Source organism: Alternaria triticimaculans (assembly GCF_023758025.1).
Source record: "Alternaria triticimaculans strain BMP 0046 chromosome Unknown scaffold_1, whole genome shotgun sequence".
Classification (NCBI taxonomy): Eukaryota; Fungi; Ascomycota; class Dothideomycetes; order Pleosporales; family Pleosporaceae; genus Alternaria; species Alternaria triticimaculans.
Genome location: NW_026055958.1, coordinates 2,920,663 through 2,945,893, shown reverse-complemented (window position 1 = coordinate 2,945,893; position 25,231 = coordinate 2,920,663). Strand labels below are relative to the sequence as shown.

Below are 25,231 nucleotides of genomic sequence, written 5' to 3'. Positions count from 1 at the left end.
TCTATATGAGCTTGAACCTGGACATGGCTTCGATTTTGCCGAGTCCTTTTTACAAGATCAGTTTGAGAAAGGAATCTACCACTCAGACAGGGACAGATGGGACGCGCATATTACGGCAGGCTTCATCAAGAATGGAAACAGAATGTCGCTTCTAGTTTTACACAACGCTGCGAACCCGTTCCAGTATGACCCACCGGCCACAACGACTACCAGCATCGGCGTATATGGAATGTTTGCTCATGAGCATAACGAGATCCATTGGACGACTGTTGCGCCATCTGTTCACAAATGGCTCCGCTTATCCATGGAAGCGGATCTTCTCACGGTCAAACAGAAGTGGTTTCCCAACATGAAGGCTTCTGACAAGCGGTTCCATCGTGCGTATTGGTTGGCTGCCAATAAACTGCCGCTTAACCGCATACTGAACCATAACATGGCACCCGAGGAGCCGTACGGAGTGTTTGAAGACAACGAGAAGAATAACTTTGTGATTACGGAAGAGGACCTGCAGTACGGGTGGGATGGAGAGAGTGTATCGGTGGAGAAATCGGAGAAGATCTGGCAGAGTATTGTCGACGAGATCGAGGGAATGGACCTGACGGACGTCGAGCATGTGTCTATAGGAGGATCAGAGAGGGCGTTTACGGCGGACTGGTTTAGCAAGTGAGGGTGCACTCGCTACCCAGGTATGCGATGCCATGAGCTCATATACGATGGAAAAGGAGGTTTTCGGGAAAGGAAGTGGCTGCCAGTGGGCCCGTATGTAGAATAGTCTCAGTCAGAGAGATGAATAACAATCAAAACCATCAGAACACTTTAGACATTCATCTGCTATCCACAAGCGCTAATGAGAAAGCTAATCTACTTCCAACTCTATCAGGCCGATGCCATGGCTCCCGATGAGAATAGTCCACCGTCCCACCGCGTTATCAAGACAAGGGCCTCTCTAACATCCAAATCTAGCACTAATCATCGATCTCCTCGTCTTGAACACTCATCGTCTCGACGCTCTCGGCAAGGCTTAGGCCCGTTCCGCCCGCTCTCAAGGAAGGTTTCTTCCCTTTGCCCTTTGTTCTCTTCTTGCTTTTCGCACCGCTGGTCTCGCCCACTGGCGGTGCATCCCTGACCCAGCGTGAGATGGCTTCCGCTCGTTCCGTACTGATTGGATACTCGCGACCGTCATCTTGCGCCCAGCGCTTAGGTGGGGTGGGTTGTGGCGACATTGGGTTCCCATCTGCGTCGCTAGGAGGAGATTGCTGCCTCTTTTTCTCGGCCTCCTCGTCCTCTCTGTTCCGGCGCTCGCGTGCGCGAACGGCACGCTGGAAACTTTCTTCGTCGACGACGCGTTCGTCGGCTAGGGCTTCGAGTATGGCTTCGTGTTTCTGACGCTCGCGTCGTTGGGCTTCTGTTTCGCCGCCGCTGGATCCGTTCATGCCGTTTTTTCCTGCTACGTCTGTGGAGCCGTTCTTGCCGCCTCCGTGGCCAGGTAGGGGTGCAGGGCGACAGAGGTTCTCCCAGGATGTTGACAGGCCGATCCAGTTCCCAGCTCTACGGAGGACTTCGATCCAATCTGCGCGTGCGGGAGAACGTGCGGCGAGGAAGATGGGGTAGCCGTCGCAGACGCGGGCGAGGCGAGCGGCATTGTGGGCGTGACGGAGGTGTTCTTTGGGGGGTGTTTGTATGAGCGCGTGGCAGAGGAGGAGACTGTGCAGGGCATCTGTAATGAGGGGGTGGTATGTTATACTCTCGTGGCTATCTGCGAAGGCGGTGGCTGCTGCTGAGGCTGCGGACTCGGACGAGTTGCGAGGCGGTGGATACGGGGGCAGCGAGGCGGGAGGTGCAGCATCGAAGAGCTGGGAGACTTTGAAGATCTCCGGTGGAGGGAGTTTGGGCCACGATGCGCGGTCAGAGGAGGATTTGGTTGGGCCGCGGTGAGGGACGAGGGCTTCGGAGATGGGTGATGAGGCGCCGTTTGTCTGCTCGATGAGGCGGTTCATATTCGGTTTGATCTTATCATTCGAATAGCCGTTGGGGCTGCCGTTCGCCGAGTGGCCCAGTCTGCGCAAGAACTCTTCGGCGAGCTCAGCGGAGATACCGGGCGTGTAGTCGAAGTGTGAGAGGAAGGCGACATAGTCTCGAAGGGCGCGTTTGGCGTTTTGGCGGACCTGCTTGCGGGCTTCGAGGCGAAGATGATTGCTGTGCGCTTCTTCTGGTGTTATTGGATCTGGCTCCTTACCTTCCGCGATTTGGGCATCGCGCCGTGCCTTTGCCTCTTCGGCTGCCTGTAGGCCGTCGAGGGCAGCATTGACGTGGCCGCATGCTATAGTGAAGTATACGCCTGCGCGATGGAACAGCAGCTGTGTCTCGAGCGAATTGGGGTGGTCTTCGTCGGGGATCTTGACTTCCTGCCGCCAATCCCGCCCATATTGTTCCTGGAGCGTCTTTGCCAGCACCAGCTGATCGTTGCCCGCGCGATGCTGTGCCATCATGTACCGCGCTGTGCTCAGGGCCTCACTCAGGTCCTTGGCCGAGTTCACGTAGTCCTCCTTGAAGATTCTTGTCAATGCGCGCGTTCGAAGGGGGCTCCCGTCGTTGGGTCGCTCGCTGATGATTTCATTCAAAGTATGCAAAGGTGTACACTGCGCCATCATGCGGCTGGGAATCTTCTCGTGGAAGAAGTGGACGTACTTGGCGTCGACGTTGTTGGGCTCGCGCTGCAGCACCAGGTGCGCGACGTCTTCCAGCGTGCTTGCGCTCTGCATGGTAGCTACACTGGCCGCGATCTCGTCCAAATGATATGCCTGACTCAGCTTGCTCGTCGCCAGCTCCCGCATGCGATGCTTCCGCTCTCTACTCAGCTTCGAGGTCCCCCCTCCCCCGTAGCCTATCCCCAGCGCGGCGGCATTGCCCAGCATGCTGTTGTTCCCATTGAGGCTGTTGCTGAGGGCGGCCGACGTCAAGCCCGACGTGGCGCGCACAGCCAGGTTGGTCGCCTCGTCGACGGCCTTGCGGATCTTGACGAGGTCGTAGAAGACGGCGGGGTCAATCGGGTGGGGGCGCGGGGAGAGGTAGTTGCTGTGGGCGAGCGACTCGAGGACCTCCGGGGGCAGCTGCAGCCAGGGGCCGTGGAACGAAGAGATGTAGCGCCAATGCCTGTAGTCCCGCCATTAGGGTATTGTCTCTGTGCATCACGACGGCAGTACCCGCCCAAACTCACTTGTTGCGGCAGATGATGAGGGCAGACGTCGAGGGCTCGCCGGCCGGCTTCTTCGCGGTTGCTGCGCCGTTGGCAGCGGGCGGCGGCGTCGACGAGGCGCTGCCGTTGGGCGCGGCATCAGCCTGCGCGCTCTTCTTCTTGCGCGCCATGTTCCAATGTCTTCGGTATACAACTCTCGCCGGGGACGTCTGCTCTGCACTGGCTGGAATGATGCCGTATCGATAATAAATTTCGTCTTGGCGTTAGCGCGGAGACGGAGCTTGCGTCTTTGTCTCCGACACGGCACCCTTCACCTCCCTCGTCGCGTCGTCCCAGCCATCCTCCCTCACAACGCGCTTTCTTTTCACCTCAATCGCGTCTTCTCTCACTCAGTGATGCACCTTCGTGCCTCGCGCTATCACGCCTGCCCATGCCGTCAGGCGGCTGGCATGGGTCGCCCTTCCTTCGCGTGATGCTTGACAGGGGCATGCAACGGCCTCCTGCAGCGCCCTGTTCTAGCTTTACCCCACCGGTTCTTCGCAGCACCTTCCACGACGACTTTCCCATGATGTCACCCTTTTCCTAGACAAAGCCCTCGGTGGCTTTCTTTGAGCTGGACATCTGGAATTCAATCAGTGTTGCCGCGTATTCAGCCACTGCTGCAACTCCTCTTCGCTACACATGCCTACCTCACCAGCCAATCCCACAGTCTGCACTCAGTATGTTGGTGTCGGCACACGATCCAGGCTGCCATGTCGCCCACTGGACTTATCACGGCTTTCCGACATATAACCGTCATTGGAGGGACTAAACCGCTGGAAGGCGCCTTGTCCGGATTTTATGCGATATTCGCTGACTGAGAGTCGTCGTTTGGCATGGTGGCTGTTTCGTCCCACACCACCAACACACTGACACCGTGTCTTGTGCCCGACTACACCCCCAGTCGATGCAGAAAGGAGCCTTGTCAAGCCTTTGCTAAAACCACATGAGAAGCACGGCCAGCCCAGAGTCAGCAATGGCTCGACTATAAAATGTCTCTTGGCTCCAAATCTAACGCTCCGATTACGCCTCATGTAAAAGCCAAGCCAACGAATGCGGGGAACGCTGTAAAGACATGAGCATATCATTCACGTTTCATGCTTTCCAGTCATGACGAATTCTGCATCAGCGCACATTATTCAATATGCGCAACTAGTGGTCCTGTGCACGTATCTTCGGCAGCGAACGCGCATCATGCAACATTATCGTTGCAATCGCTGTACACACTATCTCTACAGTCTTCGCGAGAGTGTCTCGAGCTCTACCTTCCCAAACGGCTTAGCGAAACACGTCTCGCACGAACTTGAAGCTTGTCCCTATCGGGTCAAAGGGCGCCGGTCACACTGCATGCATCTATCGTTTCCGGGAACTGATCCCGCTCAGGGATGCATGTGCAGACGTACGCGTACCCAGAGCAGGCTCCTGAAATATTGTTGATATGCAAGAGCTGTCTGCTGTACTGAACTTATATCTGTAGCGCATTGGCGTGATCAGGCTATCCGAGTGTCAGTTTCATGAGTTGTCTACAGATCGGAAACCGGAGTCTCGGTCTTGACGCGAATGCTCGATGTGACTACAACGGATTGTCTTTCTGACGAACGCATTGCTAACGCCATTGTCAAATCGTTGCCACGTCCGACTAGTGCTCCATGTTTTCATATCGCGAGGATGACAAACCACGCGCGCCACTGAGGCGCGTTGGCGTTGCGCACCAAAGGAACGCCTAGGCAAAGCAGCGTATTCCAGTATGTTCAGATTGTGCCGCCATCGGTTGAGGGGTAACATTTGCTGGTCATACCCAAACCCCGACAACACATATCATGCCATCTGCGAGATGCACGAATCGTCTCATACTTCTGGTCACCATGATAACTACCGCATTACGTAGACTGGGCCTGGTGTGATCGTCGTCGTTGTAAACGAACGTTTCGTCGTGCCTTCGATCGTCGGCTGCACTGACACGGCACACGCTCCGTCCGGGAGATACTCGACAAGGATGCTTGGCCGTCTATTCGTGGAGCTTGACTCAAAGCTTAATTCAAGGCGCTAGTGTGCGGCTTCAACGAGCCTTGCGCGGGGTGGCTGACGGAAGCTAATTCGGTGCTGATGAGGTGTATTGCGGGGTAATTTTGTCCAAACATCTCTCTCCCTCAACAAAGAGTCCTCTACCACGCAGTTTGAGTTCGCCGTTGCCAATCCACTAAGTCAGATGTACGCGATCCGGTTATCTCCAAAAAGCTTGAGTAAGGCCCGAGGGCGATGCTAGTCGCAACTCAAACCTGGGTTGCCTCTGCTTAGGCATATCGGCAGTGTGACAAGCGCCTGTCTAATATCTTACCGGCCCCTGCTGGTGTTGACAGCGTGACTACGTCTTTGCGCCTCAGTGGTGTGTTACGGAACGAAGGCCGAATCACAACTACGTCGAAATCTCCACTCCTCCTCGCCCACACCTCGGTGTCCAAGACGGAAGGTCGAGACTTGAGCAGGGTATCAGACATGGCAGCTGCAGTTCACTTCCTCATTGGACATCGCGGGACCGGCATGCTGACGTCTTGTTGCAATGATTGGCAGTTCCTCGACACGATTTCGCCTAGACGTTCCCAGCATGTTTCCATGCGGGTAAGCGGTTGAGAGTGGGTGTGCTGACCGGCTACCTAGTAGGCTCAATCGCAGCGCTGTGGCTTCGAGACCCAGTTTCATCGACAGGACGCTACCTTGTGGTCGATAACGCCGATGCCCAGGATGTGCGGAGTATATCTTTGATATGCCGTGCTCTAGGGTAACCCTCAATAAGTCTCCTCCACTGCTCAACGAGGCACTGTGCTAGCTCTAAAACATCTTTTGTCGCTTTGTTTTGGCTTGCTATCTGCCAACTCACTATGGAGTATCTCAGGAAGAAGGCTCGAGGAAGCCGACAAGCGATAGCCACTGATACTACCCTCCAGCGGACGATACGGTATGGCACGAAAGCCGTCCGCGCCGCACCTTCAGTGGCAGGCCAATATCTACTTCAGAAGGCGCCCATCATTCAATGGCTGCCGAAGTACAATCCGCGATGGCTACTGAACGACACATTAGCCGGTATCACTGTTGGCGTTCTGCTCATCCCTCAGTCTCTGGCGTACGCGAAGATTGCGACAATCCCCGGACAGTATGGACTCATGTCGAGTTGGCTGCCTAACTTTCTGTACCTGATCATGGGTACATCTAAGGGTAAGTCGTTGCTACTCATTGCAACCCTTTTTGCTAAAACTCGCACAGACCTGTCTACTGGTCCTACGTCGCTCATGGGTCTCTTGACAGCGGAGATAATCGCAGATGTTGCCCAAGACGGATACACACCACAAGCTATCGCCTCCGCCGTTGCTATGTCCGTCGGCATCTACTCCATGACGCTAGGCCTGCTCAAGCTAGGATTTCTGCTAGAGTTTATTTCCGTGCCTGTTCTGAGCGGCTTCATCTCCGCAGCTGCCATCGTCATCATGCTCGGCCAAATCCCCTCGCTATTCGGCATCACTGTCGGCTCCGGTACGGCGAACATCATTCACGACCTTTTCGCCAAGATACCACAATACGACGGTCCGACATGCGGAGTGGGTCTTGGGGGCCTTCTACTGCTCTATCTCATGCAGAAGATGGGACAGCGCTGGGGCAAGAAGAACAAGGCCATATGGCTGCTAGCACTTGGGCGTAGTGCTGTAGTCCTCATTCTCTTCGCTGGTATCTCGTACGCAGTGAACAAGGACATCGACCTTGAGAATGACGATCCTGTCTGGGCACTCAGCAAGGTAAAGTCTGATGGGATTGCAACGCCTCGCATGCCAGACTCGGCACTTATCGGCAAGGTATTCGCACGAAGCATTGCGCCCTTCATTGCAGCTGCGCTTGAACATCTAGCTATCGCTAAAGCCTTTGGTCGCAAGAACGGCTACGTTACCGACGCTGCACAAGAGCTAGTCTATCTCGGCTTCACCAACTTCTTCAATTCTTTCTTCTCCTCCATGGCGGTCGGAGGTGCTATGTCGCGGACTGCCGTCAATTCAGAGTCCGGTGTCAAGTCTCCAGCTTATGGTTTGATTGCGGGTGGTGTCGTCATCCTCAGTATCTTCAAGCTTTCGCCAGCACTATACTGGATACCGAAAGCTACATTGGCAGCTATCATTGTTACGGCAGTATGGCACATTGTAGTTCCCCTCAAAGTCTTCTACGGATATTGGCGCACCTCACTCGTCGACTTTACTACCTCCATGCTAGCTTTCTGGCTCACCCTCTTTGTTTCCTCAGAAGTTGGGATCGGCACGGCCGTCGGATTCAACATCGTCTACCACCTCCTCTTCATGGCCTTCCACCGCGTTCACCGCATAACGTCTATCGAAGTGGCTTCTCACGGCCGCCAATCAGGTATGCATCCCACTCCTCTCGATACCCAAGTATTCCGCATCCACCAGTCTATGCTCTTCTACAACGCCTACCACATCAAGACGCAGTGCCTCGACGCGGTCCAGACATTCAACTCCGGTGATGTGGCAACGCTGGAGGCTGCGCACGCAAACCGCAACTGGAGTGTCGCTGGCAAAGATCGCGCGTTGCGTCTCCGTACGAAAGCCGAGATCCTCGAAGAGCCTGTTCAGATTCGCAGTGTCGTGCTGGACATGTATGCCATGCATAATATCGACACAACAGGTCTTACGCATCTGAAAGATCTGAAAGCAGACATCGAGGCGTATGGTGGGAAGAACACGCAGTTCAGACTCGTAGGGCTAAACGACCGTGTTCGCGAGCGCTTCGCGAGGTTCGGGTGGAAGCTCCGCGATGTGTCTGATGTCAATAAGAAAGGCACGATGGTATATGACACAGTCGAGGAAGCTGTCTTCCGCCGCTCAAGGACATTTTCGTCGGATGAGATTGAAGTGGAGCCTACCGAGGTGTTTGTTGTTGGTGATGAGAAGAGTAAGGTTTAGATTACGGGTTCAAAGGTCGCATCATGGGTGTGCTACGCCTGTTGCTTCTCCCACTTCCTCTATCAGAAGTATTGTCACGATGTTATGATGAAACGCTCGTTATTCTTCAACTATACATAGTTTCACCTGTCTATACACGAGTCAGGGTTCTTCTATCCTGCATGCATCCACGATTCACTCTATTCCTTGTGCTTCGTACAGCGACCCGGCGCAATCTTGAATCTCTCTCGCCTCGAGCCCCAATTCTTTTCAACGTATTCTACCTTCGTTTCACTCCACACTCCGCGCCTCCTCATTCGTCTCCGCAAAACTCCCGAACATGCCTCTACAGCACTCTCGGTTCCGCGCTATCTGCTCTTCCTCAGATAACGCAGAATCGATAACAGTACGAATATTAGACTTCAAGTCAACTGGAATGGCGCCACGCCGACCGTACACATAAGTTTCGACCTCCATCTCCCGGTCAAGTTCCTGGAAGTTGTAAAACATCCACTGTAGCGAGCGCTCCGGAAGCGGATTTGCTGGCCTACCATGCACTGGTAGAGTGACAGCAGCCATGGATCTTCTTTCGCCAAAGCTGGCTGGCCACGGATGCGGAGATGACCTTGTGCCGTGGGGCAGTGGCTCTGGCTTAGACAGCGGATTTGCAGACCGTCCGTAGTATGGCCTTGCGGTATTCATTCTTAACAATTTATTGAATCGTTCTTGAGCGTTGGGAGGCGAGTTGCGCCAATTTTCACTTGATCCAATAGTTCGCAGGGCTGGTCTCTTTGTATCGAGAGAGCTATGTTGGGATCTTGTAGCGGTCGAGGGGCTATCGTTCGGCGGTGAGGACGTGCTGATGGGAGGCTTTGAGGTTGCAGTAACAGGACCGGTCGTCGCGTTGTTAATGTGCGGCGGCTGTGACAAAGCTAATGCAGGCGGACTGTCGGGTTCTTCTTGTGGACAAGTCAGGGTGATCTCTGGAAACTGGCGCACTTTCCGAGGGAGCGTGACACTTTCTTGTTCTGCAACAGGCTTCAATAGATCTAACAGCTTCCTTTGGAAGGCGTCGAGCTCGTCCTTGTTCCTGGGTGTTGAACACTGCTGAGGTGCTTTGAGGAGCGCGTCTGATTTCGCCGCGGAAGTCATCGGGGCGAGAGCTACTGGCTGATTGCTCAACAATCGAAGCTGCGATTTCGCTTCTTCTTTGTGGCTAGGGACTAGGAACTTTTCCGCAAACGCACCTATAGCTGGTAGTTTCTTCTTGGTAGGAGAGGTAACGTTGAGTGGCTTAGGTACAAGCTTGGGTAGCAATCGCGTCTGCGCTTTGTACGAAAGTTGTTTCCAGAATGTCTTCGAATCGAAGAGAGGCAGTACCTCCGTTCGCACTTCCTCAGGTTTGTAGTCCGTGCGCATTTTCGCGGAGCGAGGGAGCTTCATTACGGAGTAGCTGGACCTTCTGAACCGATCAAAGGGGATGTTTTCGGCCACGACAGCTTTCTCCACCCTCGTCACCTCGATCTCCGACTCACTATGGGCCTCTCGCGCAGGAAGAATCATCTGCGCAGTCCGCAAGGGCGAGCTCTTTGTCCGATACATCCCATCCTCGCGCGCTAGTCCCGACTTCTTCTTGGTCTTCACGCTGTCCCTGTGTTTGCGCAGACCCCAATCTTTTCTTTCTCCTATACTCTTCCAGAAGAGTCTCTGTGCTCCTTCGGTACGACCGGCCCGCCGAGAAATTAAGGCTGTCCAGTCGGCCTGTGCCTCTGGGCAAGTATGGCAGTCGTTCTGACAAGCGTGTAGATGCCAGATTATGGTATGAATTGCCCAGCCACTGCTTTCGCTTGAGAGGACGTCATCGCTTGGCTCGGGAATCTCTTTAAAGGAGACGTCGCAGACAGGGCAGCAAGCTGGGTTAAGTGTTGTAAGACAGATCAAGCGGTGGTCAAAGGCGTCGAGATCTTTCATACCCCACAGGTCTTTGTGGCAAAGAAGACAGGATGTTTTCTCCAGGTCTGATGAGAATGATGGTATCGGTGTGGATGGTTCCTCTCTTTCATCTAGTTCGCTGTTCTCGACTTGCAGCGTCCCCAGCGAGGTCTTGTCGCTGTCTCCAACCTCCCTTTCCTCCAGCGGATTCTTCTCAATCTGAATCTTCGATTCCTTCGCCTTCTCTCTCAGACCATCCCAACATTTGTTGAAATGGACGTTGGCCTTGGCTTTGTGCTTTAGCTCTACTCGTTGATAGCAGATGCCACACGTGGACTTATCGGCCTTTACGATCTTCTTTGGCACAGGTGGTGGTTGACGCCTGGGTAGAGATGGTGAATCTTTGACTTGGGCGGCTGGAATTTCAGGAGATGGAGGCGCAGTGGGGGTTTCTATGTCGGGCATCGCATAAGTGTTCATCTGGTCAGCTTTGATCTGAACAGTTCTAAGGCGATCTAATGTGAGAATGGGCGCTTATAAGTCCGTGGAATTGAAGTTGTGTTCCTGTGGCTGTGAAATAGGTCGAGCGGGTGTGATTTGTCCGTCTATGAGAAAGCCGTGAGTACGAGAAGCTTAGCCTAGTAGATTTAGGTTACACTAAGTGTTTGTGCGTTCGGAAGCCAATGCTTTTCCACACATTCACCAAGCCAATTCAGATTTCACGTTACAGACTGCGAAGCCACGAAGACTCTTGCTTCACCCATCCTGATTGAGAGAGAATTGGCGTATTCCATGAGGTACACTATGTAGATTGGGTGGTGTCTCTCCATTCCCGTCATGAACTTTAGCTTTTTGACAACTCGTTATATACCTGTAATACGGCTGCGAACTTTTTCGACACATTTTGGTGGCTCTATCCTGTTTGAGGAAAGAAGTACATACCAGCCCTGTGCGGAGAACGACATGGAAATCAAGGATCTAGAAGTCTACACCACGCTTAAATGTTGGTATCTCTCATTTTTTGTTCTGTCGTAGACTTCAGTGCATCTTTTCAATTTCCTCATTGTAGTGTGTGGCAGCAACGTCTTGTGCAGCCGGTCAAATGTGAGCCATGAAAGCTTAGTACTTTCTTATGGCGAGGCTACGACATTGAACTCATCTTTACCGCAAAAGCCATTCATACCAGGGTCATTGAGAGTCGGACGTGATAGCAGATCTTCGAGGTCACCACATGAGATGTGCCGATACAATGTTGAGAATATCGGAGAGTATCGCACGGTCGTCACCAGTATCATTCCAAGCTGAGTGAAAACCCATTGTTCATGCATACCGCATTCTAGCAAACCCCCATGGGCCTATTCAAGCTATATCATGATTACATAGAAGCTCTCTTGACCATCACGCATCTACGCAACCGGTTAACATTGTCTACCATGATCCATCGAAACATGAAAGCCCACGACTACATTGTCATTGTGAAAGATATCGAAAAAGGCTACGCTACCTTCAGCCAGTGGGACCAACTCAGCACAAACATGGTCTTTGCGCTTCCATGGCGACTTCTGCAGCAATGTCCAGATGGACTGATACTAGACAAGCCCGAAACGGTAGAGAAGTTGGCCGAAAAAGAAGGGGCCTTGTCGGACTGGGACGACGACAACCGCGGCGTCCGGTGGGACGAAAATTCAGGCTGGACGTTTAAGTCTCTAGAGAAGCCAGACGCACCTAGTACCGAAGAAGACACATCTGAAGACTTTACTCCGCAACCGAGCCTCGCAGATTCTGTCGAAGAGGAAGTCCTGGTATACATAGCGACACTACACACTTGCCGGAAGCCTTACCCGCATGTATGCCCATTGGTGCTCAGGAAGGTCCCAAGGTGCCTGAGCTGCAAACGGAACACCCGTGATCGTATCGACGCTTTTCGGAGTCTTAGAGAGTTTACCAGATCACGATTTGGAAATGGTACATCAACTTTAAGAAAGGAGCTTTTGGTGGGCCACGTTGAAGACACCGCAGCCAGGACTAGCGAATTCATTAAACTGGACTCGTTCCGGCTAGCGCATCTTTGGGATGAGCGATTTGACTCAAGGGCTGGAAAGTACGATATGACGGGCATCAAACTGCTTGAGGAAGAGCCTGGCCAGATAGTTGTTCGTGGTCCTCGAAGCATAGCACAAGAAGAGTACTGATTCTAGTATGGAAGCTTTTCAACCATTAGACGTGTTAATAGGATTGTACTTGTGCTTCTCGCGTTCTGCTGCATACACACTATTAGATATTAACAAGTATACAGTCCAAAAGATGATGTTTACTTCTGAAAAGAAGATGAAATAATGGAACACTTTTGTAGAATGCAATACGAGTTGCAGCCGCCCTTGGTAAGGTCTTCTTGGCTCGCACTAGATCGACATGTCGCAGTTTCGCTGCTGCGCTGATAGCTGCTCTTGTGCTCCGAGGCAAGCGCGCCGGCTTGTGAGATCCCGATGTTGCAGCTAGCGCGGTTCACGGTAACGGTTGTGCGCCGCAACATTGTGATGTGGGAGCCCAGCTTTCTAGCCAACGAAGGTATCCCTTGCGCGAAACAACGATAAAGTAGAACGGAGCAGACGTCAAAGTGCATCTTCATCTGTGCGGAGGTATGAGAGCGCCAAGCTCAACAAAAGCAATAAACTGCATGATGCAGGATGGAAACACAAGACGAAAGGTGGTGTTGCGGATAGGCAAAGCCGACGGCATCATAGCGTTAGGGGCGCAGGATACGTCATCAATCTCACGCTAGTACACGAAGGGTTTAGCAGATTTCGACGCGATCGGTGTGGGTACAGCGCGGCAAGTTGGAATCCGAGCATGTGTCTGCGTTTGAAGAAATTGTATTGCATTATGCGTATGCATGGGGTATCAGTAAATTTTGGTTGATGGCGTGTATCAAAGCCGACTTTTAAGGGATCTTTATGATCCACTTCCTTAGAACATCTGCCTGTTCTTCATCTCCACAGGCAAGAAGCACATCAATAGTGCAGATAGCCAAATACCACCAGCACCTAGCCAAAGGATGCCAGAGCTCTGATCGGCCAGAAGCTGAGCACCCGCAAAGGGTGCGACTATTCCTGCAATACGACCGAGACAAGAAAGCATGCCACTCACACTACCACGGTAGACAGTGTCAAAGAGCTCCGGAGCAGACGCGTACAAGACCGCATTAAAGTACTGAACAAAGATCAGTATCGTAAACGTTAAGTTCGGATTTTCTCACTTACGGTTTGCATAATGTATTCCAATGCGTTCAGACCCACATAAGCAGCGGTCGAAGACACCTGGGTATACATTGCCATGGAGATACCCTGGCAAAGGGCGGAAAAGACCAGTGACCACTTTCGACCCACAAGAGGCAGCTGAATGGACGCAAGAGCCAATATGGCACCTATGATACCCGGGAAATAGATAATCAAGTACTGCTCATAGGTGTCGCTCACAGTTCCTCGGCCTTCATCGACGTTGTTGCGCAGCAGGATAAGCGGAAGGAAGGTACCCGCCAGGTTAAAGGACCAGTAGTCTCCCTGTTTTCGTTAGTAGGGAACATAGTGATGGAAAGTCAAGCTGCTTACCATGTATGCCAGCGCAAGCAGGACGAAAGTGAAAGCGGTCAGCTTGTTGGTGAAAATGCCCTTGAGGCGCGTAAGCTCCTTGCCGAACCCTTTGATGACTTTCTTGGTGGTATCCTTGGTACTTCGAGGGGAGTTTCGTGCGCTCGATGTGGTATTCCGCTTTTTGGTGAAGATTCCCTTGAGGCGCTGAAGCCCATTGCCTTTCTCGGGGGTAGCCTGGGTAGCCTGAGTAGTTCGAGGTACTTCAGTGGAAAGTCGTGCGCTTGACGTGGCATTGGACGATACCTCATCTATGGCGGCAAACATCTCCATAGTCAACGTTGGGGGTGGCTGCTTGTTGAATTTCGCAATCCTGTGAAGGACGTCAAGGGCCTCCTGCTCCTTTCCTCGCGCAAGCAGGAACTTCGGGGACTCATGGAAAGTGAAGACAAAGTACCGAAGGAAAAAGACGGCCAAGGTCATACAGCCAAGCACTATGACAGTGTAACGCCATCCCATGTTACTGTCAACGGTACAGCAAGCAACTCCAGGCTCGACGTCTGGACAAGCCGGCGCTTCGGGATCGCAGCGCCATTTAGCTTGGCCGGTGGTGCCGTAGGCAATGCAAGAGGCAATGGCGACACCGATGGGCTGCCACATGGAAAGAAGCGCGACAAGGAAGCGGCGGTTATGAGGTAGAAATTCGAGTGCAATGGTTGCATCGATAGGAATGTTACCTCCGAGGCCTAATGACGCGAGGAAGTAGATGGCGCATATCGCAGGGTAGTTGTACTTGGGTGCGGCCTGGCTTATTGTTAATTACCGGTAATCGAATCTGCGGCTTCATGAACATACCAGCAAGAGTCCGAATACGGAGGTAATGAGACAGGTCAAGTTGAAAGCCCACTTGCGTCCGATGATATCCACAGCAAGACCAAAGCCGAGCGCACCGACAGCAAGTCCTGCGTTAGCGATCGCAAATATATCTCCAGTGTGTTCGTCCGAAACTCCCATCTGCAAACGCTTTAGTACAGGGTACCCGCTGTGTCTGGACTAACTCACCTCTTGGTAGATGGCAGAAGCAATTAAACCAACACCTTGTGACCAGGCGAGATCAAGGAAGTATCCAAAGCCACAGAGGAACCAGATGCATATCTGGTATCTGCCCATTCCAAATTTATCGAGCTCGACATTGATGAGGGCGGCCTTCTTCTCAAAGGTGTTGAGCGGGTTTGCGGCTGTGCCTTTAAGAATTGCAGCGAAAGACAAGTCGGTTTGGTCGACGCGTTCTACGTCGTTATAGATGGGGATTTCGACTTTAGCGCGCGCATCTTCGGGGTGCTCGACGGGTATCTTCTCCTCGTCGCTGAGGTGCGCAGGGCTGCGCTCCGGCTGCTTGACCTCCATCTTGACGGCGGCAGGGCAAGCTACTGTCAAGGGCAGGGTATTGTCAGGTGACTGCGCGTAGACTGGGTGAGAGTGAGTCGCCGCGTGGTAATGGCAGTTTACAGGGTCGGTACCGTGGGACAAGGTATGTTATACGTACGCGGGGAACGAGTAGCTCTTTCACGCTACCGTCAACTACTGGCGAAACGGATCTAAGCGATGAAGGCGCTACGATCTAAGTGCTGATCCAAGCCTCGTCCGTTCAACGGCCCTCATGTCCAAGACGGCAGAGGTTTAGCTGATCCGATCTCATTGGGTGCCACCGACTGATGACGGCATAGCCAGTAGCCCTGTCGCGCGACTTTGCCTGACCCTGTTCTTGCATGGTTTTGTTCCTTCGGCATGGCCGTGTAGCGATAAATCTTGAACAGCGACTAACAAGATGCACTAACAGCTCAGCTGATTAGAGTCTGATAGGTTCGCCGTTCCGTCGCGATGCGATTGTAGAACATAAGCGGCGGCAAATGCACCCGTGGACGGATACCAACAGAGATGCACTACGCAGTGCCTAGACCAGTGGCTCCGCTTGAGGCTGAGGGTTACGCAGGAGGAGCAGCTGCACCGTCATTTTCTGGCACGCTTGCTGCAAACTCCTCTCCACTCTCCAATATCACCGCGGAGCTCCACTACCAATCTCAATCTCGCCATCCACAAGACTGGCGCTGGTACCGAGATCTCTTTTTGCCATGACCCGCCCTCCCCAGTTTTTCGAGATCCTAGGTTCGTTATCGGCGACTGCCCTTTCCATATGTAGTTTAGTGTAGAGCCCGATAACGCCACACGAAACATTGAAGTGATCGCATGGCCCGCCTCGGTTACCTGCACACATCCTCACGTCACGATTGATGACTTTTCTCATTGTATCCACCACTATCTAGGTAGCTTGAGTGCGACTGACACGAAATGACTCCCCTAAAGACTCGTATGGAGGTCATTGTTAGCTCTCCGGCTAAGCGTTGTCTCATCACCGAGCGCGCCAGGACGCACTCGGCTCACATCTGCCGTTCAAACGCCCAGCAGAGGTCGTTGTCAATGTCACAGTTCGCCATTACCCAAGCAGCCTTCGGGATTGAAGAGCTAATCAAACGGTATCTATACGAAAGCTGAGAATTCATACCTTCTGGAGAAATTTGCGACCGCTGCTGTACGCTTCAAGGATAGGTTATACGTGTTTGACTAACGCTTTCCATGTTGCTTCCATGGATACCGCAGATTTCCTATGAGCGTTTTCTGATTCCATTCCCCGATCAACGCTTGTTATTCACGGTCATTCTTTGGACACATCTACATGTTACCAACGTGCAGCTGACAGTCTAGACGTTGAATGTCCTCAGGCTTACCGGTCTATGTAAGCACCCTTGCTCCGCGAAATACTGAGCTCTCTAGAACACAACGCACACATACAACCAATACCTGAATACGCCACACCTTCTACAATCTTCAGTAAACACCAGCAACATACCTACCTACATAGACACAACGACCCATTAACTTAAACTAAATCGTTGAACCATGAACCACTCTTCCTCTATCAACTCAGAAACCACCCACCTCGAGGGACAAGACCCACAGAAATGGATCACATACTGTGACGTACATCGCCTTCCCTTGCTAGCCGATGAAACAAGGCCAATCTCCATCGGAGAGAACGTTCTATCCAAGGCCTCAGGCAGGTTTCTATGGGCAGACTTGATGTTCGAGATCGTCAAACGGCAACCCACTACATCTAATATCACTGCTTGCCTGGAGACTGCGCCGGATGATGCTATGGAACTGGTCCCATTGTTGTTGCAGGTCTACAGCAATGTACTTACACGAGAAGAGCGTGAAGAGCTGTCTTGGATCATATTACTCCTAACACACAACCGACACACTGGCCACACCTGCACCCTTGCAAGTCTCGATCGCATGTTGTTCGAGACCTCGCTGACTGGCCGCACGGGCACCTCTCTCGGTGAAAGAATACGCGACAACTTCACTCCTCTGTTTGATCTCGAACAAGAGGATGGGATCACTCTCAGTCATCTCAAGATCCACGATCCTGCACGCGCTTTTGGGCTTACGTGCACACCTTCCACGACGACTGTTACTTTTGCGCACCCATCGCTCACTGAGTATTTTCTTCAACACCGCGACAAATCTCTCAACGGGAGGGTGAAAGATGCCCCTGTTTTCAACAGCGCTGAGCTACATTTTCGCCTACTACAGCAATGCTTTCTTAGTTTCGCTGAGCCTCAAAGCGAACCTTTGACCGAAGCGGCCAAAGCGGCCGAAGTGTTTCGGAAGTACGCCGCTACTCACTGGTACACCCACCTCGCAGGCACTTTACCGAGTGACAATGTCGAAGCCCTGAATCTTTCGGAAGACGACCGTGAAGAGATGTTAGGGCCTCTTGAACATTTCTTCAAAGATGAGAATATCGTGCAGCACTGGTGTCAGCACCTACCAGCAACATTCTTCAGCAGAGCCAGATCCGAAGATGTGGGCGAGTTGAAAAGTCTTTGCTATTACCACTCAGACCCAGAAGCGTTCGAGTTTATCAAACTTAGCGCCTTCATGAGCTCCAAGAAGTGGCAGGACTTCTGGCTACCAGTAGCAAAGGTGCACGCCAAGAAAGGACTACATGGCGACTGGGATCGAAACCACTCACTCCAGGTAATCTTCCACATCAAGCACCTCGTCGATACAGAAGATGCGGTCGCAGATATCCGAGGAGAGTTGTCCCAGCAAGAGATGACTGAGGCTGCGGAATGGACCGAGTTGGAGTCGAAGACAGATCCGCCTGAATTCACCTTGAAAGAAGAGAGCTCAGGGTTTGAAGAGGAGGAGACATCGTCTTCTGTGGCGACTCAGAGTATCATTGAGGCATGATTGTGTTTGAGTCGGATGTGCTAGGAGGTTTGAAGGTAGATGTGAGCAGGTCGAAAACAGTGTTATGATGCAGCCAGTAGTACTTCAAGATACTTAAATCTATTCTGTAAACGCATTGACCACACTGACAGCTATCCGCCTATCGTAAGATAACCCGAAAACGTGTTGCATAATCGCTGTATTGATTCATGCTACACGCCATGCAAGATGAAGAAAGACATATGGCCTCGCCGAATAACTCCGACCCATGCTATATATCCAATCACCTTTCTCGTATCCTGCCCATCCCGTCCACCTTCTCAGTCTTCTCATTCAACCGTCTCCACCACGTCGTTTGACTTTAGAGGAGCCATCACGATAGGTCTCTGGTCGGTCTGCACAGCAAATCCCGACGCACCTGTCGATCCACCCGCAAGCGCCTGCCTCAGCTGGTTTAAGATGGTAAACTCCGTGCGCAGCTTGACGGCATATACAGCGACCTTATAGAAGCCCTGCATGAAGAAGCGACCGCTATAGGCCAAGCCCAGGACGCTGGCATCGAGCATGATTATGAGGACGTTGACAGCGATGAGATTGCGGAGGTTGTCTCGAGTGGTGCGACGACTATTGCCGAGGAGCTCGAGGCTCTGGAAGTACTTCGATGTTTGCCAGATGTATAGCATTCCGATAATGCATTCTTGGGTGAAGAAAGCGCCGACTTGCACTTTGTCCCAGATCAGGTTGGCCTTCTCGAGTCGTGCGCTGAAGCGTGGGTGGCGCTACGATCAATTAGTATGGTACGGCTGCTTGCAACGAGAGACGTGCAGCAATCATCCCGAACAAGACTGTGGTAAGGCCAAAGATGACCGAGTTAGTAGTAATCATGTAGAGAATATAGCGGTCTTTCTTCGTGTTTCTCCACACGAGGCCGAGGCGTGAGTAGAGGACAAAAGACTGGGCGACGACGAAGACGAGCCATGATAGGTAGATGAAGACGATGGCCGAGTAAGACGTCCACTTGTTGAAGTTGGCCAAGATAATGGAGATGCCGTGGACTATCAGCCCCCAACTGCAGAGTAAACAGCTCCAGAAGTAAAGGCTGCGACGTGTGGCCCTGTAGAGCAGGCGGATGTTAAGCTCGATGCATATAAACCAGGCAACTCCTAGGAACGCTGCAGCGGCCATGGAAGATGGTCGGTCGGCCAATTCGGGTGCCTTGGGGTTGCTGGAGTCTGTTTCTGAGGTCATGGTGACTAGTGTGAGAGAGGTGCTCGTTGGGCGGGTGTTGTTTAGTGTCGCGAGTTGAAAACTCTGAAGGCTGCAAAGCGATGAGGTACGTTAGAAAGCTTTATTGATGTGGGATGATTCGGTGATCGAAAGCGTTCTCGCGTGGGCGTGCCTTCCTCAGTCACCCTCACGGTGACTGCCGTTTTAGACTCGGTACCGAGAAACCGCCCAGGGCACGCGAGCACATGTTGAGTGCCAAGACAATATCCTCGAATGCGACTGCTCTCCTAGAGGCAAGTCACCATGCCTTCCATAATAGATATCAGACCGGCAAACAAATCGGTGAGGGTTATGAGGCAAGCTCGTACCAAGAAAAATATTGAGCCTTTTGAGCTTTTTCCTAGTATGAAGTGAGGCAAGAACGTGAACAAAATGATAACTTTTAAGATCTGGCAAGCTGCATGACGCAACAGATGACGAACCTGACACCTAGCATGCTGTCAAGACCACGTACTTTCGTCCTGCACACCCCCAATCTCACTTTCTTGAAGAAGTGTTGACCTCAGCGACGTTCTCTTGCCTGCTCAAGATCTTCTTAGGGCCCCAAGTACCAGCTCTACCACCGGGATCAACACGACCCTTCTTGGGACTCATCCTCTCACCACCTCCGGCGCCTCCATTGAGCTCTTTGATGTTCTTGGGTGCGGCAGCCATCTTGATGGTCGATACGGTGTTCAACGGTGTTGCTGGAGCGTTTGTAGGGCCACTGCCACCGCCATTCCTCTTGCCCTTTGGCTTTTTTCCGACTGACGTCTCGATCCAGGCGCCTCCCTCTTTCTTGGCCTTGCGCTCAGCTTCTTCCTTCTCGCGCTTCGCACGTTGTTCCGCTTCTCGCTCCCGTGCGGCCTTGTCGCGGGCCTCACGTCGGACGCGCTCCTCCTTGGCCCTCAGCTCCGCTGCCTGCTTCTCCCTCACTGCGCGCTCGCGAGCTTCGTAGGCCTTGGCGAACTCGTGTTGCTCGAACCGGACTTGGGCTTCAGTCTCAGCGCGGGCCTCGAGCTTGATACAAGGGTAACATGGGAAGTGCGATGAGCGAGGCTTGTCGTCGTCGCTGATGTCGGGGCACACGTTGTTGGAGAGAAAGCCTGGACGGCACATCTCGATGTACGGGCGATCAGAGAGGTGGCCACATGTGTGCAGCTTCTTCCAGTAGAGACACATCTTAAAGCCTAAAATGTCAGCAACTCGCGTGGACACGATTACCAGCTAGTACTTACGTTGTTAGAGTGAAGCTTCAGATTGGAAAGCAAAGGTCGCGATGATTCAGGATTGCGTGTAGAAGAAGCAGGGAAGAGTGGAAGGACTGCTTTCTAGGCTTGAAAGAGGATGGAAGGTGTATGGAGGTGAGAAAATATCGAGGAGTGGCTCTTACCTAGGTACTTCGCACATGGCTTATCGTTCGCAAAGCGGCAGGAGCATCTAAGGTGAGAGAAATAGCACTATGCGAGGAAGGGGCGGCCCTCTTTCAGCGGGTAGGCAACGACAGATTGCAACGATTAAACGGAAACTGGATCAGGAAAGACGTACGACTGAGACCAACGGTACAAGATATTGAAACTATAAAGGGTATATCCATCGCAATACACAGACCATCAAGATCTGATGTCCATCCATATAAATATCCTGGGTATCCTATCTTCCTAAAAACATGCACTAGGTAGCATGTCGGGCCCAAGAGACACCGCAAGAAATGCCTGCAAGTATACTAAGAGCAGGAGAAAACAGCGCAGAGTTGTCTACGCCCTCATCTTCCGTCGCATCTCCGGACGGGCGCCGCGATGCTCAACCTCGGTGATGCGGCTGCCGCCAATCTCCTTGACCTTCGCTACGAGGGTGTCGGTCTGATCGAGCTCCTCAACGTCATCGCCGCCTCCTATGCTCTTGCCCATGAGCAGGATGTTAGGCACCGTTCGTCGGCCTGTCGACTTGTGCAGGAAGGCTTGTAGTTGTTGGCCGATTGGGCTCTTATCGAGTTCGACGACGTAGGGTTCGGGCTTGATGTTGTACTTCTCGAGCAGAATGTGTTTCGCTTTCTTCGAGAAGGGGCAGTAGGATTTTGAGAAGATGATCACTACGATAAGTTAGTGACTGCGCAGGGCTCGATTGAGCGAGGAGTAACGTACTTGGACTCTTCTTCAATATGGCATTGAGCTCCATCTCGACTTCGTGGTCCTCAAGCGTCTCGTGCTCCATCATGGCTGCTTGATCGCGCGGCTTCCCACCCTGTTGCGCGACGCCAGGGACCCTGTCGCCGTCCATCTTGACGCGGCCGGCGACACTCTTCTGGTCCTGCCCTTCCACCTTGACTTTGTGGTCTGTGTACTTGTCCTCGGCGTTCTTCTTCGCCTGCTCTTCGGCGGCTTTGAGTCGCGACCCGACGCTCTCTGCATCGCGCTGCTTCGCCGCTTCTGCGTATTCCTTTTCTTGTAAGGCTTGTTGGGTTTTGGTGTAAAAGTCGGATGTTTGTGTTTGGTGGGCTCCTCTTGACATGTAGAACAAGACGACGACTGTGACGACAATGAGGATGCCAAAGAACCTCATGCGACGTTGCGACGGCATAATGGCGATGTGTGTAGATGTGGTATGTGTCGTGTGATGGGCGGGTGCGCCGTATGCGTAAAGTGTCAATCTGGTATGTTGCTCGAAGACTGCCGGTTACCAATGGCGGTAGAAGTATAGAGCCTTGTTTATGCGGATCGACAGGCGGTGCTGATAGTATCCGTGGTTCGATGGAGGTCCGTGGACTGCGATGGTCGCAGGAGCGCGGTAGCGGCGCGTGGTGATGATTAAAGGTATGGAAGACGTGTGCGATAATCCTGCAAGGGAAACGTGTACAGAAAAGAAGTACACAATAACTGCTATGTTCGCTGAAACAGTGCGGCGGTTTAGAGTGTGTTGGTGAGTTGGTGGACCCGGCGCTGGAAACAATGTGGAGGGATGGTGGCCCTGGCTTCTTGCCTTGGTTCGCGTCATGCCGCTTTCCGCACCTCTCCTCACTCCCTCCCGGTCAACCGTCCGCCTGCCAGCGCTGTGATTCGCGACTCTGGGCCACGGTGCCTGCCTAAATCCTCTTCTGTCCTAAGCTTCTTTGTTTGCATAGTTCCATGCGCTCCCAATGTCTGCCTAGACGGTGGACGGCACGCACTGTACGTAATTACGCGCACATGAGGGAGTTGTCTTGACCGGTGCGACACTCGATACAAACCCCATTCGAGACCTCCACAGTGAATTCGCAAACACGCAGGAGCACAGCGATGCAAGGCGAAGACGTTGTGCTGTGCCTCCGCTGACCACCCATCCCTGACCGACGACACTATCGAAATGCCGCCGACACCCCGACGGCGCGTGACCTCGCGTTGATGGAAAACGTTTCCAGCTTCAAACCAAGAACGTCGGATCGTCTACTCCATCAACACACGCCGTCGACTACTCCCCGCGCAAGTGGAGGTGCCGTCTTGTCCCTCTCTTGGTGTACTCGAAGCATAGAGTAAGCTCCCCGCACCATGCGTCTCACGACGACATGCAGCCTGTGACCAGGTTCTCCACAGACGGCTGCAGTCCTGTACTGGGTTTAGCGCCTCCCCATACCGCTTTCGTCTGTTCCGCTACATGTTCCAGATCGTGATGGCATATAAAGCTCACAACGTCTGATACTGTTCGGTTTAGTACCGTGGCACTTGAGGCGATCACGTTGTACACATCTCCTTGTACGATTCCAGTCTTGACCATTGCGTCATCCACCGTCCCACCATGTCTCCGCGCCTTTCGTCAACACCTATTTCCATTGTGCCTTCCGCGTCTGAAGTCAAAGCTGGAGAGCTCAATCAACGCAACCTCGAGATCGCTACCAGAGCGCTCTCTCGCGATGGCCTCGTGGTGTTGGAAGACATGATTGACCATGCAGTCTTGGACTGGTTGAACAAGAAGATGGTCCAGGATGCACTCGAATTGCAGGGAAGAAAGGACAGCCCCTTCAACTATAATAAGGGAAACATTCAACAAGATCCGCCCATGACCCAGGAGTGGTTCAGTGACGAAATCTACGCCAGTACGGGTCTATTGTAGCAAATACTGCCACGCTCTAAACACATACTAACCGTGGATTAGATCCCATCGTGACGCAAGTCACGTCAACCACGCTTGGTCCTAGGCCTTCATTGCGCTTCATTTCTGGCAACACCGCACTACCACCAACTGCGTCATCGCCACCAGCCTCGCAGCCGATCCACAATGATGCAGATTTTGATCACCCCTCGATCCCTTTCGCCCTCGTGGTAAACGTTCCTCTCGTGACCATGACGCCAGAGAACGGTTCCACAGAGGTCTGGCTCGGTACACACCAAGGTACCACTATTGCCGACCAAGAAGGCGAACACGGCGACCGTGCAAGCGGAAGGATCAAGCAGCAGTTGCTCGATGCTCGTCGCGAGGTTCGGCCACCCACTCAGCCGGTCGTGAAGAAGGGCAGCATGGTCGTTCGCGATCTGAGACTCTGGCACGGAGGGAAGCCCAACCTGAGCGAAGATCCGAGAGTGATGCTCGCGATGAGTAAGTTCCTTGCTGGTCTGAGGTTCTTTCAACTGACTTTTTTTCACAGTACACTTCGCGCCATGGTATCGAAATTCGATGGAAGTCGAACTGGCGGAAGAGCTTGCTGAACGCTTGTCGCCCGAGAAGACTGGTCTGCAGACCGCGGCCACGTACGTTTCGAGTGAGCAACTGCTCAAAAATTATCTGAATAGGCCATTTGGCAATGCGTACGATTTCGATCAGACGGAGAAGATTGACAATGTCTTTTGAGGTAAATTGAGCGCAGTTGCCGCCGATCGGCCTCTTTACCGCTATTTAGCAACCAACGTGTCGGCTTTTACGCTGTCGTCACTCAATTTCACTTGTCTCGTATCCCGCTCCGCCCACTTGGCACCGCCAATTTGCACTTGATATGCCCTGCAGCTTCGCAACGTCGATCATTTGATAATTGGAGGTGTGTCAGCATCACAGCCTAGCAGTCGTATGCGCCCACAGCTGAAACCGACTCCTCATTGGTAGGGCGGCTTACGCAAAGTGCTCAGTAAGCTTCAATAGGCACGTCAGCTGGAGGAGAAGTCAAGGCTTGGCGATCATCGTACGAACACCAACATCAGCATCAAGTGGCCCCGCCACGGACACCTTTCCTCTATTTTCTATTTTGATCTCTTCTGTCGATGACACATTACTTTGCTCTCATGTTCTGGACCAAACCAGCTGGTGTCATCCTTATCTCACCGTGGAACCGATTTGCATGTATCCAGCCATGTACACAATACCGGACGATCAGAGGTTACACGGCACAATTGCACAGCCAATAGTCCAAATGAATGCTGGAGATACGACCAAAGGCATCAGAACAGCATTGGCGGTGGAGGTGCCGTTGATGGTACTAGCTTTGAGCACCGTTATCCTGAGAGTATACTCAAGGCTAGCGATCAAGAAGAAAATGGCGCCGGATGATGTCTTGATCATCTTGGGCACGGTATGTGAAGCCCGAATTCAATCTGCTACTATGGGAATCTTGTAATTTACTCAAGCTAATCGTAATCAGGCCGCAGCTCTCGCACGTACCGTCATATCTTGTATGAGTGCCGATGACAACTGGGGTTACGATCGTAAGGGGTGAGTGCGCATGCTGCATAGATCTTTGCGGCCCGTACTGACCACTTTGTCAGTCCCGATCGAATGTCGGAAGTTCCCTTCTACCAAGTCAGACTTCCATCGTACCTGTGGCACACCATACTCACATGCAACAGCACATCTTCGAACGCCGCGTAGCGTACATCTTTGCCGTTACGTTTACGCGTTTTTCGGTCTTGGCCTACTACCTCCGAATCTTCCCACCGGGGATGGCATCGCTCCGAAAGTGCTGCTACGTCCTCATCGTCCTGGCTCTTGCGCACTTTATCGAAGTCCTGACGGTT

General features: G+C 52.6%; 10 protein-coding genes across 10 annotated transcripts; 4 read left to right on the top strand and 6 right to left on the bottom strand.

Annotated features, from left to right (window-relative positions):
* Positions 1 to 965: 965 nt before the first annotated feature.
* J4E78_000969 (uncharacterized protein) lies at positions 966 to 3,366 on the bottom strand (the record flags this gene model as incomplete). The annotated part of the gene is made up of 2 exons (XM_049361630.1): positions 966 to 3,153; positions 3,218 to 3,366. 2 exons carry the CDS (start codon positions 3,364 to 3,366, stop codon positions 966 to 968), a joined length of 2,337 nt encoding a protein of 778 aa, XP_049226913.1.
* Positions 3,367 to 6,114: 2,748 nt separating this feature from the next.
* On the top strand, positions 6,115 to 8,196 carry J4E78_000968 (uncharacterized protein; the record flags this gene model as incomplete). The annotated part of the gene is made up of 2 exons (XM_049361629.1): positions 6,115 to 6,448; positions 6,497 to 8,196. 2 exons carry the CDS (start codon positions 6,115 to 6,117, stop codon positions 8,194 to 8,196), a joined length of 2,034 nt encoding a protein of 677 aa, XP_049226912.1.
* Positions 8,197 to 8,466: 270 nt separating this feature from the next.
* On the bottom strand, positions 8,467 to 10,572 carry J4E78_000967 (uncharacterized protein; the record flags this gene model as incomplete). Its single annotated transcript, XM_049361628.1, has 1 exon — positions 8,467 to 10,572. One exon carries the CDS (start codon positions 10,570 to 10,572, stop codon positions 8,467 to 8,469), a length of 2,106 nt encoding a protein of 701 aa, XP_049226911.1.
* Positions 10,573 to 11,540: 968 nt separating this feature from the next.
* J4E78_000966 (uncharacterized protein) lies at positions 11,541 to 12,299 on the top strand (the record flags this gene model as incomplete). The annotated part of the gene is made up of 1 exon (XM_049361627.1): positions 11,541 to 12,299. One exon carries the CDS (start codon positions 11,541 to 11,543, stop codon positions 12,297 to 12,299), a length of 759 nt encoding a protein of 252 aa, XP_049226910.1.
* A 775-nt stretch (positions 12,300 to 13,074) lies between these two features.
* Positions 13,075 to 15,101, bottom strand: J4E78_000965 (uncharacterized protein; the record flags this gene model as incomplete). Its single annotated transcript, XM_049361626.1, has 5 exons — positions 13,075 to 13,317; positions 13,368 to 13,667; positions 13,716 to 14,498; positions 14,550 to 14,708; positions 14,757 to 15,101. 5 exons carry the CDS (start codon positions 15,099 to 15,101, stop codon positions 13,075 to 13,077), a joined length of 1,830 nt encoding a protein of 609 aa, XP_049226909.1.
* Positions 15,102 to 16,652: 1,551 nt separating this feature from the next.
* On the top strand, positions 16,653 to 18,011 carry J4E78_000964 (uncharacterized protein; the record flags this gene model as incomplete). The annotated part of the gene is made up of 1 exon (XM_049361625.1): positions 16,653 to 18,011. One exon carries the CDS (start codon positions 16,653 to 16,655, stop codon positions 18,009 to 18,011), a length of 1,359 nt encoding a protein of 452 aa, XP_049226908.1.
* A 308-nt stretch (positions 18,012 to 18,319) lies between these two features.
* J4E78_000963 (uncharacterized protein) lies at positions 18,320 to 19,238 on the bottom strand (the record flags this gene model as incomplete). Its single annotated transcript, XM_049361624.1, has 2 exons — positions 18,320 to 18,769; positions 18,915 to 19,238. 2 exons carry the CDS (start codon positions 19,236 to 19,238, stop codon positions 18,320 to 18,322), a joined length of 774 nt encoding a protein of 257 aa, XP_049226907.1.
* Positions 19,239 to 19,754: 516 nt separating this feature from the next.
* J4E78_000962 (uncharacterized protein) lies at positions 19,755 to 20,438 on the bottom strand (the record flags this gene model as incomplete). The annotated part of the gene is made up of 1 exon (XM_049361623.1): positions 19,755 to 20,438. One exon carries the CDS (start codon positions 20,436 to 20,438, stop codon positions 19,755 to 19,757), a length of 684 nt encoding a protein of 227 aa, XP_049226906.1.
* A 575-nt stretch (positions 20,439 to 21,013) lies between these two features.
* On the bottom strand, positions 21,014 to 21,836 carry J4E78_000961 (uncharacterized protein; the record flags this gene model as incomplete). Its single annotated transcript, XM_049361622.1, has 2 exons — positions 21,014 to 21,348; positions 21,401 to 21,836. The coding sequence occupies 2 exons, from the start codon at positions 21,834 to 21,836 to the stop codon at positions 21,014 to 21,016; spliced, it is 771 nt and encodes a 256-aa protein (XP_049226905.1).
* A 1,191-nt stretch (positions 21,837 to 23,027) lies between these two features.
* Positions 23,028 to 24,077, top strand: J4E78_000960 (uncharacterized protein; the record flags this gene model as incomplete). The annotated part of the gene is made up of 3 exons (XM_049361621.1): positions 23,028 to 23,325; positions 23,385 to 23,825; positions 23,875 to 24,077. The coding sequence occupies 3 exons, from the start codon at positions 23,028 to 23,030 to the stop codon at positions 24,075 to 24,077; spliced, it is 942 nt and encodes a 313-aa protein (XP_049226904.1).
* Between the last annotated feature and the right edge of the window lie 1,154 nt (positions 24,078 to 25,231).